Genomic DNA, 14,095 nt, shown 5'->3' on the forward strand with positions numbered 1-14,095 from the left:
CCTTGTCCAGTAGGTTTACAAAAGGCCGTACTTGAGATTGAGACTAAACACATATTTGAAGTGAAACAGTGTTTGCCAGACTGTGAATCAGTTTTCCCAGGATTGACTCAAGGAATCGGTAAACTAAGTCATGTTATACCCAGCGTAGGTATGCCCCTTTACCTATGCAATTACCCTTTACTATTTAGGTATTTTTAGTGTACCTACCTAGTCGGAGACTAACAGGCCAATTCAAGTGTTAGTTATTCGATCTGTTTCCATTATGATACTGATCTAATAACTATAAAACTCGAATTGGCCTGCAAGTGTGGGCACCTAAGGTTCGAGTATCTATATATGTATATAGGTACCTATATTTTAAATTAACTTTTAATAGAAACCACTTCTAAAAGTATAAAATAAAATGACAAAAAAGGGACCAATTTGGAAGCATAATATACGTTTAAACAAAACAAGAACAACATACAAAAAAATCAAATTGATAACTTCCTCCTTTTTTTAAGTTACTTAAACGACTACGAGTAGTTACTATTAAATAACCAAGTAACTAGTTAGGTTTAGGTTAGTTAGGTAGGTTTAATGATACAAGGACTATACTAAACCACCGGTTTATATTGCTCTGAATAGATGTTTGATGAGTGGCGACGGTCACCTCTACCCTCCCAGTGTAAAGTTGGACGGTTTCAATCAAATATTTATTTATGTTGTAGATACCTAACACAGAAAGTAGTGACACCTAACCACAAATAGAATTCCTACAAATAGTATTCATGTATGCAAATAGATAACTAATATAGTTACCGCTGTTTTAATGAAATCAGTGGCAAGTAATTAGCAATGCAGATGGACTTGGGATCGTTTGCAATGCAGAATGCAGGTGCTAAGAGAAAATAGAACAACTAAAGGACGTCTGAAAATAAGATTAAAATTTTCGTATACTTAATACTTGAGACTCCGTTTTGTAGAGTTGACAATAATAGGTACAGGTGTGCAAGATGTGACAAGTTTCCAAAAAGTTTTAGAAAAAATTAGGAAAAAATCACAAGAAATAAAGGAAGCTTTTTGTTTGGAAATGGACAATTTCGATGTGACTGGGGACCGTAGGGCTGGCAGCTTCCTCGCACGGCGCATTTTAAGCATTGTAATTCAGCGAGTAGAGGTAATGCTGCCAGCGTCTACAGCACCTTGCCGAGGGGCGATTTTTATTATAGTTTAGGTTTTATTTTTATTAATTTAGGATAATTTTAGATTATAAGTTTTTATACAACATTTACATTTATTTAATGAATAAAAGAATATTTGAAAAAAAACATAAAAAATCGATCATAATACAAAAAAAATTGAGAAATATGTGAGGGGGCACGGAGGAGCCTCACGGGATTATGGGAATGAAAAGGCAGGATCCAGGACGACGATGGTATTTTATTATTTCAATAAAAAAGGAACAACGTGCCTTTAAGATGTGGGTTTATCTGGAGTTGCGCTTGGTTACTAGGTAATGTGCACACTATTCACTGCACTTTTCATATTGTATTAACTATTTAAGTATTTAGATCACTATACAATAAAATAAAACTTAGGAAACTATGTAGGAAGTACAGTCCGTTAAAATAAAAATATGTTTATCGATCGAAGTTTTGGATCGAACTGAAAATAAAAACCATGGAATGGAATTTGAAGAAGGATTTGAATTTAAAAAGGGAATTTTGAATCCAAATTCAGTGTGCCAGTAACAATAGGAAAGGTGGTAGTGTAACGTTTCGTTACACGCACCGTTACAAAATACTCTTCAAATGCTAGATCGATTTCTTCTATAAACAGTACAGTCAGCATCAAACGACTACGAGTCAAAAGTATCTAGAGATATGCCTCATGTATAACATAGAACAATTAATGGAACTATGACAGATACTTTTGAACGCGTACTGTGAAGTACGCGTATTAGGAAAAGTATTCCAGGGTGACTTTTGGCGCGCTGTGTCTAATTGATGTTTACTGTACTAGAACGCTTTATGTTAGTACCTATACTGATTTATTGATTTTATGAAGCCCAACGTCTATCCATCATGTCCCAGTAAATGGATTTGTCAGAGTTACCGTAACTGAAAAGTTACGTTTCATGAAAAACTTTTAGAATAAGCACGATCAACTTGTTTCGTAAATTTATTCATACAGCCAGTGAACCATACAGGGAATTAGTCTTTATTATGAAAGGTTAGAAATACAGTTAGTGTAAAAATGACGCGCTACAGAAAATATTTAAAATATTTAAACCTACTACAGTACTATCACAGCTTATCACCCGGCACTCCCAGAACCTTGCAGGCTTTGTCATAACCAGTCTTTCCTTAGAAGATACGACTTACGGCTTACTCATCAGCAACTTAAGTATACATTTTAAAAGCATAAAATCTGAACTCTAAATTATATGTTTTGTTGAGCTTATATTAAATATGATAAATCTAGGTATTTTAATTTTATATACATCACCTACAATTTTTAAGATACTTATTGGATTCGTTCTAGTAAACTAGTTTTAATTAGGTATAAAACGCAACGTGATCAATAAAGTAAAACATTTATATAACAAAACCTAAATAAATACTAAAAAATTAAAAATAAAGAGAGAAGCTCTACACGTATAGGTACTTATTTCATTTTGACTTCAATGGAGCATTGGCCATTACTTTCGATTAAATGCAAATTTTCTCACCATCAGAATATCAGTAATTGCACTTTATTTACACGTATAAATATCCACGTCCTTGACGCAAGTATCACACTTGACGATGCAGCAATTCACCATCTTGCACCTGCACCTAGAGCTCACAGGCTTCTTGGTCGTCAAGTACCCCCTCGCACAACACAAAGTCGCGCAGTTGTCGCGGTCCCGACACACCCTACCTATCGTGCTCACACATAAATTAGGCGTCTTTTGAAGATACACCAAGTTATTCTTATCAATATTCATTTTACGTCTTATTTTAGGCGCTATCGCTCTCTTTGTCGTGTAGTTAAGCAACTTCTTCTTCACGGCGTGGTGATAGTGCTTTTTAAGAACGCCCATAGCGGAGTTGAAAGGTCCTAATCTCTTCCAGCAGGTTTTAGTAGTACAGGATCCGGAAAAACCATGGCACTTGCAGACTTCTTTCATTTGCTCTCCGATGGAGTTGATGCCTATAACCACATCTTGCTTGAGAATCTCGGCGATCTGATCGTTGCCTGCGTGTTTGAAGTCCAGAAAGTTCCTTGTGATCCGTTTCCCGTATTTAAAGTCGTCACCGCAACCATTTCTTTTCCATTCTGAGACATTTTTCCGAAAATTACCTTGGCAGGAACACCTTGTGAGGTCACCAGAAGCACATCCTCTCGCTACTGCATGAGTTATAGAAGCTGCAGTGAGGGCATGTATAAAAGCAGTCTCTCTATAAATTTTGTTAAAAATACTCTTCTTTTCTTTCCTATTAAATACTAGAGAGCAGTTCCATCGATCGTAGAAGAAAGCTTCCTCGCAAGCTTGTATAGCTTGCTCCTTTGCTTTCTCCAGAATGCTAGTTAAAGTAGCTTCCCTGCTGCACATTTTCGCTTGTCGAGGCGAAGATCGGATCAACTTGCATGTTCCTGGATGTATTACTTGAGATCTGTCTTTGAATAATGCTTCTATTGTCTTTTGTAGTACTGGCTGAGATCTGAAATAACAAACACAATTTGAAACACAGGAAGACGATTATTTCAATAAATAAGTTTCTAGGTTATACTAAATTTAGGCAATCTTATATTTGAGTAATTAGCATTTTCATTAAACATACAAGTGTAGTAACAAATTTTGTAGATATTACAACATTCTGTATAATTTTGTATAAATTATAAAATATAATCATACAGTGAACAAAGAAGCAATTACATAACAGTAACTTACCCTTCAACAACTCTGGTCGCCATAACGGAAACCGAAAATAGTAAAACCGTAAGCACACTATAACTAAACATGGTTCAAATCTACAAATCACATTGTTAACTAACAATTGTTCCTAATTATTGCAATCACATCATGTCAGTGTTGGTCTGAATGCACTTTGACAATGAAGGAAGGTAACGCCGATAGGTTATCTGGGCTAGGTGGGACCATTCTTAAAATGGTAATTGTAAACTAAGAAATCAGTGTTCATACATGTGCGGTGTGCAAATAATGCAACGGAATGTCTACTATGGGAAAAGGTACATTACAATATTTTGCTGTTAAAAATGTAAAAAACTTTGGTGTAAGTAAATACTTAGGGGCTGACACGCATGTTGTAGTCTAAAGGATGCTAATTACACTTTAATATTTGTAGTGTTTGTAGAACAGGACGAAAACATCTAAACCTGTTCGAAATTAGAGACGATTGATTGGTTATCACCAGAACTTTTGCACTGAAAAAAGAAATAGGCCAAACTTAATGACTTTTGAACTCGAAAAAAATGTTCACAGGTCCCTGTTATTTATTTCAGCGTGATTAGATTTATTTAAAAAGTGTTTGGCTTCATTCTAGTCAATAAAAACTATTTCTGTCCCCTTGTTAAAAAAGTATATACATATTCCTATAACGAATGCTGATGAACTCGAACTACCTAGTTCAAGATATTTTTTATTCCTGCCGGTATTTTAGGAACAAGAAAAAGAATTTGTGAAATAGTAGGTATAGAATCCTCAAAAGTACAATGGTATTCAGCACAAAATATTTTCCCTCAATATTTAACACATTTTAACCCGTCTGCATTCTAAATCACATATTTACTTAAACAACCTTCAAAGCTGAATCGTACGAAATGTAAATTTTCTTTACATCATCAAACACTGATTTATTCATTCACATTTCGTGTATTAAGATGTAAAATGTAAATCATCACCTAGAGGATAACTCAAAGGGCACAAACCAAAGTCGTACTTAGTAATCATAGAATAAGGGCTAAAATCCTTTGGCGGGGGTGACAATCAAATGGACCGCCAGGTACCTAATAGAATGACAATTTCCGTCTGCCTCGCGCGGGTAATTTCAATGTGAGAATCGGAAAATACTCGACTCATCGAATTAACACCAACGCTAGATTAAGGTGTATGTGTGTGTTTTCAAATATTTTTGAACACATAGGGCATAGAAAAATATAATCTGACAACATTTTATTTGGCCATCGTCATTGTGTCGATGTTGCGAATTTTACAGAAATATTAGTCATATGTTTTATACCACGACTGTGGAGAACAAGCATACCTACGACCAGTCTGGTGGTAAACAGTTACGGTAGCCTATGGAAGCCTGCAACATTAGAGGTGGCACTTTCACAATCTGAAGTGGTTCAAATAAGAGAAACTTTAAATGAAATACCATTTTTTATGCATGTTTGAAAATGTACATAGATATTTGTATAAAATAAATAATAAGTGCATCATATAAGATCTGTTCAGCTCTCCTAGGGCCACTTGCACCATTCCACTAACCCGGGGTTAACCGGTTAAACCTGGAGTTACCATGGTTACCAATTTACCACTGGGTTAACGGTTTAACCGCTTAAGTCCGGGTTAGTGGGATGTTGTAAGTGGCGCTTAGACGCTAATAGTAAAAAAACAGAAGAACAGAAAAAATAAATTCGCTCAGTGCAGCGTGTACGTTGAGTCCGTACGATCGCTACACGTATCACCGAGCGCAATTTGTGAACGTGTACCTATATTATGTAGTACGGCCCAATTTGTGAACATTCTGTATATAGCGCGTTATGTCGACGTTGAACGATTGTGCGATGCTACAGGAATTCGAATCGATTATAAAGCTTTTTTTTTTGTTTTTATTGGTGTTCAACTCTTGCGGGCTTACAGGTGGCCCCAAAACGCTCACAAGATAGTACAACATAAAGTTACCATATAAACAATGTTAACTTACCTAATAAATAAATTGAATAACACAATTATATAAAATTAAATTACACCAAATTACAATTGAATAAATGTGAATTTACAATTGAATTAAATTATGTCAAATAACAGAAGAACAATAAAATTATAGAATTACGTCAAATTAAACTGAATTATACAAATAAATTAAAATAAATGTCAATAGAACAACGCAAGCACATAATTATCGGGCTAAAAGGTTTGCAAAATGAACTAGTTTTGTTCTTAATAGTGCCATGTTATCGGCAAATACATCAGCGTCCTAATTGCGTTTATTGTGTTTTGGAGCTGTAATAAACGGTAGCTCACCTTATATTAATGGATACCGTTCGGTCCTACTCCCAATCGACTACTATACCCCATCAAAAGTTAGAATCGGAACCAAAATTGTCAACGAGAGAACCCTTTGCTTGGCATTGTATCTTAAAAAATACAACAACAATTTTCGTCCCCTTTTTCTTTTTTTCTCTATGAGCATTTTTACTCTACCGGGCGCAAGCCAGGCTTGAACTCATGATTTTTTTGAAATTGCCAAGATCTAGACACGCGGTAGCGTGTCCAGCCAAGTTCAAAGAAAAAGGAACTGGCGACGCAGCAACCGTGTGTAATATTACACGAACCATTTCGAGCTACTTTTGACCCCTTCACAACTTGAAACCTACTTAACCTACACAAATGAAATTTGGCACCTGAATATAGAGGGAAAAATCCTAAAACTAAAATATATTGATATTTCGATGGAAAAAAAAAATATTAATACTTATAGACCAAAATCCTAACCCACTTCTAGATGACTTAGAAACTTGATATTTGGCATCAAGGTAGACTGTCAGGTGTACATAAAGGGAAAAATCTGAAAACTGGAAATTATTGATATTTCGATGGAAAAAATAATAATTAATACTTATATACTAAAAACCTAACCCACTTATAGATGACTTAGAAACTTGATATTTGGCATCAAGGTAGACTATTAGGTGTATATAGAGGGAAAAATCTGAAAACTGGGAATTATTGATATTTCGTTGAAAAAAAAATTAATACTTATAGACCAAAAACCTAACCCACTTCTAGCTCACTTAGAAACTTGATATTTGGCATCAAGGTAGATTATTAGGCGTATACAAAAGAAAAAATCTGAAACTTTTTGACAATTGACCGCGCGTTAGCGAGGGTCTCCTTTTCAGCTTAGGCAAACTGCTTTCATGATGAATAGAATACTTACTATAGTAATTTCTGTACAAAAAGTAATGATATCCCAACAAAAACATAAATGTGAAATGAGAGCCAAGTTCAATATTAAGAATATGTGTCGTTGTTGACTCGCCGACAAAAGAATTGAGATCTATATGGGTGCCAAGTTCTGTGCTGTGTAGAAAATCCTGAAATTATAAAGGATTTGTCTTGGCTAGTTTTTACCAACAAACCAAATTTTAGAAAACTAACGTACCTAGTCAAATATAATAAATAACCTATACGTAAAAACTAGCCAATACAAATACTTTATAATTTCAGGATTTTCTACACAGCACAGAACTTGGCACCCATATAGATCTCAATTCTTTTGTCGGCGCGTCAACAACGACACATATTCTTAATATTGAACTTGGCTCTCATTTCACATTTATGTTTTTGTTGGGATAAGGGTTGACATCATTACAAGCCAAACGTAAATCGTAGAAGTCAGGGCCATGATAACCAAAATATCATTTAATTCATTTTTGTAGTGTGGCCTTAAAAAAGCAGAGAGAGAGAGAGAGAGATTACTTTTAAATTTACAATATTAATATGGGCTATCTATGGGCTACATTTCAATAAGTAAATTTAAACCAATAAGATTCGCCGTGTGTCACATCTAAGGCAAAACTCAATTTTCTCGTACCCAGAATTGCCTTAACCTAGCCTAGGGCTTAAGGCAATTTTCTTAACAGGATCAGCGGCCGGACCTGCCTGGGCATGTCCCGTTTATTAACGGCAACAAGTTTAGGACTCACCATTAGAGTGTCCCGTCAATGTAAGGAAAAAAATAAAGTTGTTTTTTCCCTATCACAAGGCGAATAAAAAGTTGCGTATTATTATGAACATTACAAATATGAAAAAAAAAATGGAAAAAACACCTAGTTTTAGGCCTCTACTGCCTTTTAAAGTTTTAAATATTCTAGTTTGTTTTCCTAAAAATTAGTCGACATATTTTTTTTATTATAATTATTTTTACGGGCATTTGTAAATAAAAACACAAAAATAATGATTTCAGTAGTTTATTAAATCGAAAAAAAAAAACATACATTTTATGAGTTTCAGCACAAATGGAACTGACTTTTGTGATTAAATTGAGGCTGATTGTGATTAAATTATCCTCAAAGTTATCATTATCAACATATTGTAATTTCCTTTTAAATCCTCTCTGTCGCGTAGAATTTATAACAATACTGCTTGCAGAAACTTGTCTTAAAGACTCTTCATTTTGTCTTTCCTGTCTTTTCTGAATTTTTAAAGTCGCATCCAAATCAATTTTTCCAATAATCATTTTTCTTTGTTGCCGTGGGTCTGATAAAAAAATTCTTCCAGGAACTGGTACTTTTCGTATTTTCACACAAGTACAGAAATCATATTATGTACGACATTTGCAGGCTGCAACGTCGAATAACTTATTTGAAGTTGCCATGAAAGTTTGCAATTTAAGGTCATAATTATTATTCTTTTTACTTGTAGGAAACATTTTTAATGTTATGTACTTTTCAAAATAACATTTTATTAGCTGTATGATGCGGTCTTTACTCACCGTAGGAATCGAAGCCTGAACCCAAAATTGCTCGATTTCGAGGGCAACACTGGTAAATATCTCAGAATTAGAAGGATCTTTCCCATTATTTTTCAGCTTCAAATCACTTTTTTTTACATAAAATCCGTTTTATGACGGCTTTTGTGATAGGTAATTGCTTACTGTTGAATTGAAAATGACAAAACGATCCGAAGAAAGGGCACGTAGTATTACTTCTTCGGATACTTAAACTCATGATTTCACTCTTTTGCACCGTCAGATACAGTAAAAGATTGATGGAAAAAGTATATTTTAAGAGCGCTATTACATTTCGGCGTTGAGCGAGTTTAGGTATTTTACGCGCTGCGGCAGGCCGTGCGAGCTCAGTACGCCGATCCCTTCTACCACACTCGCACTACAATGATGGATTAAACATTCTTGATCCTTCGCGAAGCATATTGAAATCAACCATAACAACACTAACTGTACTTAACTTTTAAAGTTCTAAAACTGTTATTTGGTAAGTACGAAAATACTAAATGCAGTGCAAATGTACATAGGGGCTGTTCATAAATTACGTCATCTATTTTTGACGATTTTTGACCCCCCCCCCCCACCCCTCAAATCATCCAAAAATCAAGCTTCGGATGAATCTGTTTCCTCCTACGTCATGTTACCATCATCCGATGTCCAGACCCCCCCCCCCCCCACTCCTCCCATTTGAAACGACGTAATTTATGAATAGCCCCATACTCGTACTTATGAAGGTATATTACTCGAAAGAAATTATAGGTACCTACTCGCTTATTTACATGTTTCGTCATTGCATTTGGTACCTATAGGTTGTAAAGTTTGTATCAACGAGGGTTTAAAAACGAACTGGTACTGAGGATCTGATGATGATTAAGGTGGTCACGGATACCAATCAACCATGTAGTAACATGATTAGGCTCGTTTGATTCGTCTCAACAAGATCTTTGACACTGAAGATACACAGGGTCTGATGATGGAGCTGGAAGGTGGCCACGGGTACCAGTCTATCATGTAACTAAACAACTTCGTGTTTGGGCTCGTTTGATTCGTCTCAACAAGATCTTTGAGACAAGACAGTACTCAGGGTCTGATGATGGAGCTGGAAGGTACCATTACCAATCAACCATGCAACTAAACCACATCGTGTTTAGGATCGTTTGATTCGTCTCAACAAGATCTTTGACACTAGGTGATACTCAGAGTCTGATGATGGAGCTGGAAGGTGGTCACCGGTACCAATCAACCATGCAACTAAACCACTTCGTGTTTAGGCTCGTTTTATTCGTTTCAACAAGATCTTTGACACAAGATAGTACTCAGGGTCTGATGTTGGAGCCGGAAGGTGGTCACCGGTACCAATCAACCATGCAACTAAACCATTTCGTGTTTAGGCACGTTTTATTCATCTCAACAAGATCTTTGACACAAGGTAGTACTCAGGGTCTGATGATGGAGCGCGAAGGTGGCGACGGGTACCTGTCAATCATCATCAGCTCCATCATCAGACCCTGAGTAGTATCTTGTCTCAAACATCTTATTGCGAGGAATCAAACGAGCCCAAACACGAAGTGGTTCAGTTACATGGTAGACTGGTACCCGTGGCCACAGTCCAGCTCCATCATCAGACCCTGAGTACTAACTTGTGTCAAAGATCTTGTTGCGACGAATCGAACGAAGCCAAACACGAAGTGGTTTAGTTGCATGGTTGATTGGTACCGGTGACCACCTTCCGGATCCATCATCAGACCCTCAGTACTACCTTGTGTCAAAGATCTTGTTGCGACAAATCAAACGAGCCCAAACACGAAGTGGTTCAGTTACATGGTAGACTGGTACCCGTGGCCACAGTCCAGCTCCATCATCAGACCCTGAGTACTAACTTGTGTCAAAGATTTTGTTGCGACGAATCGAACGAAGCCAAACACGAAGTGGTTTAGTTGCATGGTTGATTGGTACCGGTCACCACCTTCCGGATCCATCATCAGACCCTCAGTACTACCTTGTGTCAAAGATCTTGTTGCGACAAATCAAACGAGCCCAAACACGAAGTGGTTCAGTTAAATGGTAGACTGGTACCCGTGGCCACCTTCCAGCTCCATCATCAGATCCTGAGTACTATCTTGTGTCTAAGGTCTTGTTGAGACGAATCAAACGAGCCTAAACACGAAGTGGTTTAGTTGCATGGTTGATTGGTACCGGTGACCACCTTCCGGCTCCAACATCAGACCCTGAGTATTATCTTGTGCCAAAGATCTTGTTGAGACGAATCAAACGAGCCCAAACACGAAGTGGTTTAGTTGCATGGTTGATTGGTACCGGTGACCACCTTCCGGCTCCATCATCAGACCCTGAGTACTATCTTAAGTCAAAGATCTTGTTGAGACGAATAAAACGAGCCTAAACACGAAGTGGTTTAGTTGCATTGTTGATTGGTACTGGTGACCACCTTCCGGCTCCATCATCAGACCCTGAGTACTATCTTAAGTCAAAGATCTTGTTGAGCCGAATCAAACGAGCCCAAACACGAAGTGGTTTAGTTGCATGGTTGATTGGTACCGGTGACCACCTTCCGGCTCCATCATCAGACCCTGAGTACTATCTTGTGTCAAAGATCTTGTTGAGATGAATAAAACGAGCCTAAACACGAAGTGGTTTAGTTGCATGGTTGATTGGTACCGGTGACCACCTTCCGGCTCCATCATCAGACCCTGAGTACTATCTTGAGTCAAATAAATACATATAGAATGTCAGGTCGTTTCAAATATTTTTAATCCTGTCCGGTAGTTTATTAAACTGTACCATTATAAATTATAATACTATAAAAACAGTGCTAGGATCAAAGTCTCTCGTTGCGGTTTACACGCACACAGTATAGCGTTTTACACGGCGCCCGCCGCACACAATGATAAAAAACCTCGTCGTCGCCGTTGAAAATGTGCGGAGCCGACCGACACACGTCCTGCCTCTACAAGCTCTGCCGCGGCACTGAGCTGGCGCAGCGCGCGTCATCGGTAATATAGAGTAGTTTTCAAAAAATTGCCAAAAAATTATAGTAGAATTTCATAAACACTAATGTATACCAACAGTATAAGCAAACGTTGCAGATTGCTTGAGTATGAAAATGACTTCGATATTAAGTAGATTTTCGTAGGAATTGACACTTGTTTCGGAGAGAAAATCGAGTTCGTTTTACTTTGATTTTCTCTTTCTCAAAGGTATGTAGGAAAAATATAGTTTGATATGCCTAAAGTACAGGGTATTAGTAATACAAAATAGCCAGGTTTAGCAGAGTAAAATTCTCAACATTTCCAAATAAGAGCTCGCCATTCAGTGCTTCACGGGGTTTTTCGGAAACGACCATCAGAAAAAAAATCATTACTAATTTAATAAGTCCTTTTTCTAATATTTACAACGATATTTATAAAGATAAGAAGACGCTTTTACTGGAACAAGTACTCATTGTTTCTAATAATGAGCGCAAAGTCCTGAATTTCGTCGACTAGTATCATCAATTTTGCATTATTTCGACTTTTCTTGTAAGAGCGCTCTTAAGCACACATTCACTTTCTCAACGTATCAAATAACAACAATTATGACATTCATCAAAAATTATTAAGTTCTACCCTAAAATAATTAATAAAAAAACTATGTATGTTAAATACGCGGGTACTTCGAAAAAACAAAGTACGGTAGAGGCCTAAAAAAATAAATATAGATTTTTTGTAATATTTTTACCGGAACAAGTACTTATATACGCAAGTTTTTATAACTATTGTGTTTATGGTAAGAAAAAAAATATTTTTCGGGACACTCTACTCACCATAGGTCTAACAAATCTAGTTAACCTTTTGACCGCCAAAGTTTTAGATTGAGTTGTGGTGCCAATAGCACCATGACCGCTTTTCAATTATGGTCTTTAAGCAGTGTTGTGAATAACGCTTATTTTTAGGCTTAAAGACTCGAGCCCTCAAGACTAGTAAGTCTTGAAGACTCGACTATATTTAACCGACTTCCATTTCATAGAAGGAGGAGGTTCTGTATTCGGTTGTGGCTGTTTTTTTTTTTTTTTTTATGTATGTTCATCGATTACTCCGAGACCCGTGGGCCGATTTGAGTAATTCTTTTTTTGTTCGAAAGGAAGTACTTCCAAGGTGGTCCCACATTAATCTGGTGCTGTTCTGGTGATGGGATCCATGAGGAATTGAGGGAACTCCTCAATTTTTAAATGCACATGTAGGGTGATTTGGGTGTTTTCTTAAGCAACTCGAGCATTTTCTCTCGAAAACCACCAATTTGATGAAGTGGACCTGATGATGATGATTGTTTTGATGATAATCATGACGATTTCTTAAAATGTACGCCGTTCAGCGATTATTGAGAATTGTATTTATTTATTTTACGCGTATGGATGTAAGAAATCGTCTTTGCCGCCTTTGAGGCGTTAAGCCTCGAGAGTCTTAAGGGTTCGAGTCTTTAAGCCTCGAAATGAGCGTTATTCACAACATTATCTTTAAGTGTTAGAACACTGTCAAAACAACCTATATTAATATTTTGAAGTAAGATTTATGCTTACTGATAACCAATCTAAAGATTTTTTAACAAAATAATTACGTATTATAAAATAACTTTTACTGGGTCCGTGTTTTCAAAAATAAACATTCGCTTAACGGCTAAATAGATACCAAGGTACCTACCTACTTAGTAGTTTTTAGGTAGTCAGGAGTTTTTTTTACTTGTTTAATGCATATTGTGTTTTTATGTACTACGATGTTTGTTGAGTTCACTAAACACAGTCTCTGGAATATCTAATTAAATAAGTTTAAGACAGAAAATTGCATTCTTTGTTTGCTCTATTCGCTGACAAAGTATTTGAAAACATAGACGAATAAACTGGAATCCTTCAGTAAAATAAAATGTTGACCAAAGTTTTTTAGAAGATACAATGTATTTTCTCATTAAGGTAAATTTAATTATATTTAAAAGCTCCAAATACAAACTAAGAGTAAATTCGGCTATTCATTTAGATCCCACTTCCCATAGCTACAGAATAAATAAAACCGGGCAAGTGCGAGTCGGACTCGCGCACGAAGGGTTCCGTACCATAATGCAAAAAAAAACGGAAAAAATGCAAAAAGAAAACGGTCATCTGTGAAAATTTCAACTGTCTAGCTATCACGGTTCGTGAGATACAGCCTGGTGACAGACAGACGGACGGACGGACGGACGGACGGACGGACGGACGGACAGCGAAGTCTTAGTAATAGGGTCCCGTTTTACACTTTGGGTACGGAACCCTAATACTACTACCATACAGAAAGGACACTTCCTACAAAACCGAAGTTTGTCAGCGATTCAGGGTCGAATCATGATAT

The 14,095-nt window shown here is 36.6% G+C and overlaps 1 protein-coding gene across 1 annotated transcript; it reads right to left on the reverse strand.

Annotated features, from left to right (window-relative positions):
• Positions 1-2,712: 2,712 nt before the first annotated feature.
• On the reverse strand, positions 2,713-4,210 carry LOC134791139 (protein Wnt-4). Its single transcript, XM_063762159.1, has 2 exons — positions 3,920-4,210; positions 2,713-3,689 (listed from the first exon to the last, which is right to left on the reverse strand). Exons 1-2 carry the CDS (start codon positions 3,988-3,990, stop codon positions 2,738-2,740), a joined length of 1,023 nt encoding a protein of 340 aa, XP_063618229.1. The 5' UTR covers positions 3,991-4,210; the 3' UTR covers positions 2,713-2,737.
• Positions 4,211-14,095: the final 9,885 nt, after the last annotated feature.

Source organism: Cydia splendana, chromosome 5, assembly GCF_910591565.1.
Source record: "Cydia splendana chromosome 5, ilCydSple1.2, whole genome shotgun sequence".
Lineage (NCBI taxonomy): Eukaryota > Metazoa > Arthropoda > Insecta > Lepidoptera > Tortricidae > Cydia > Cydia splendana.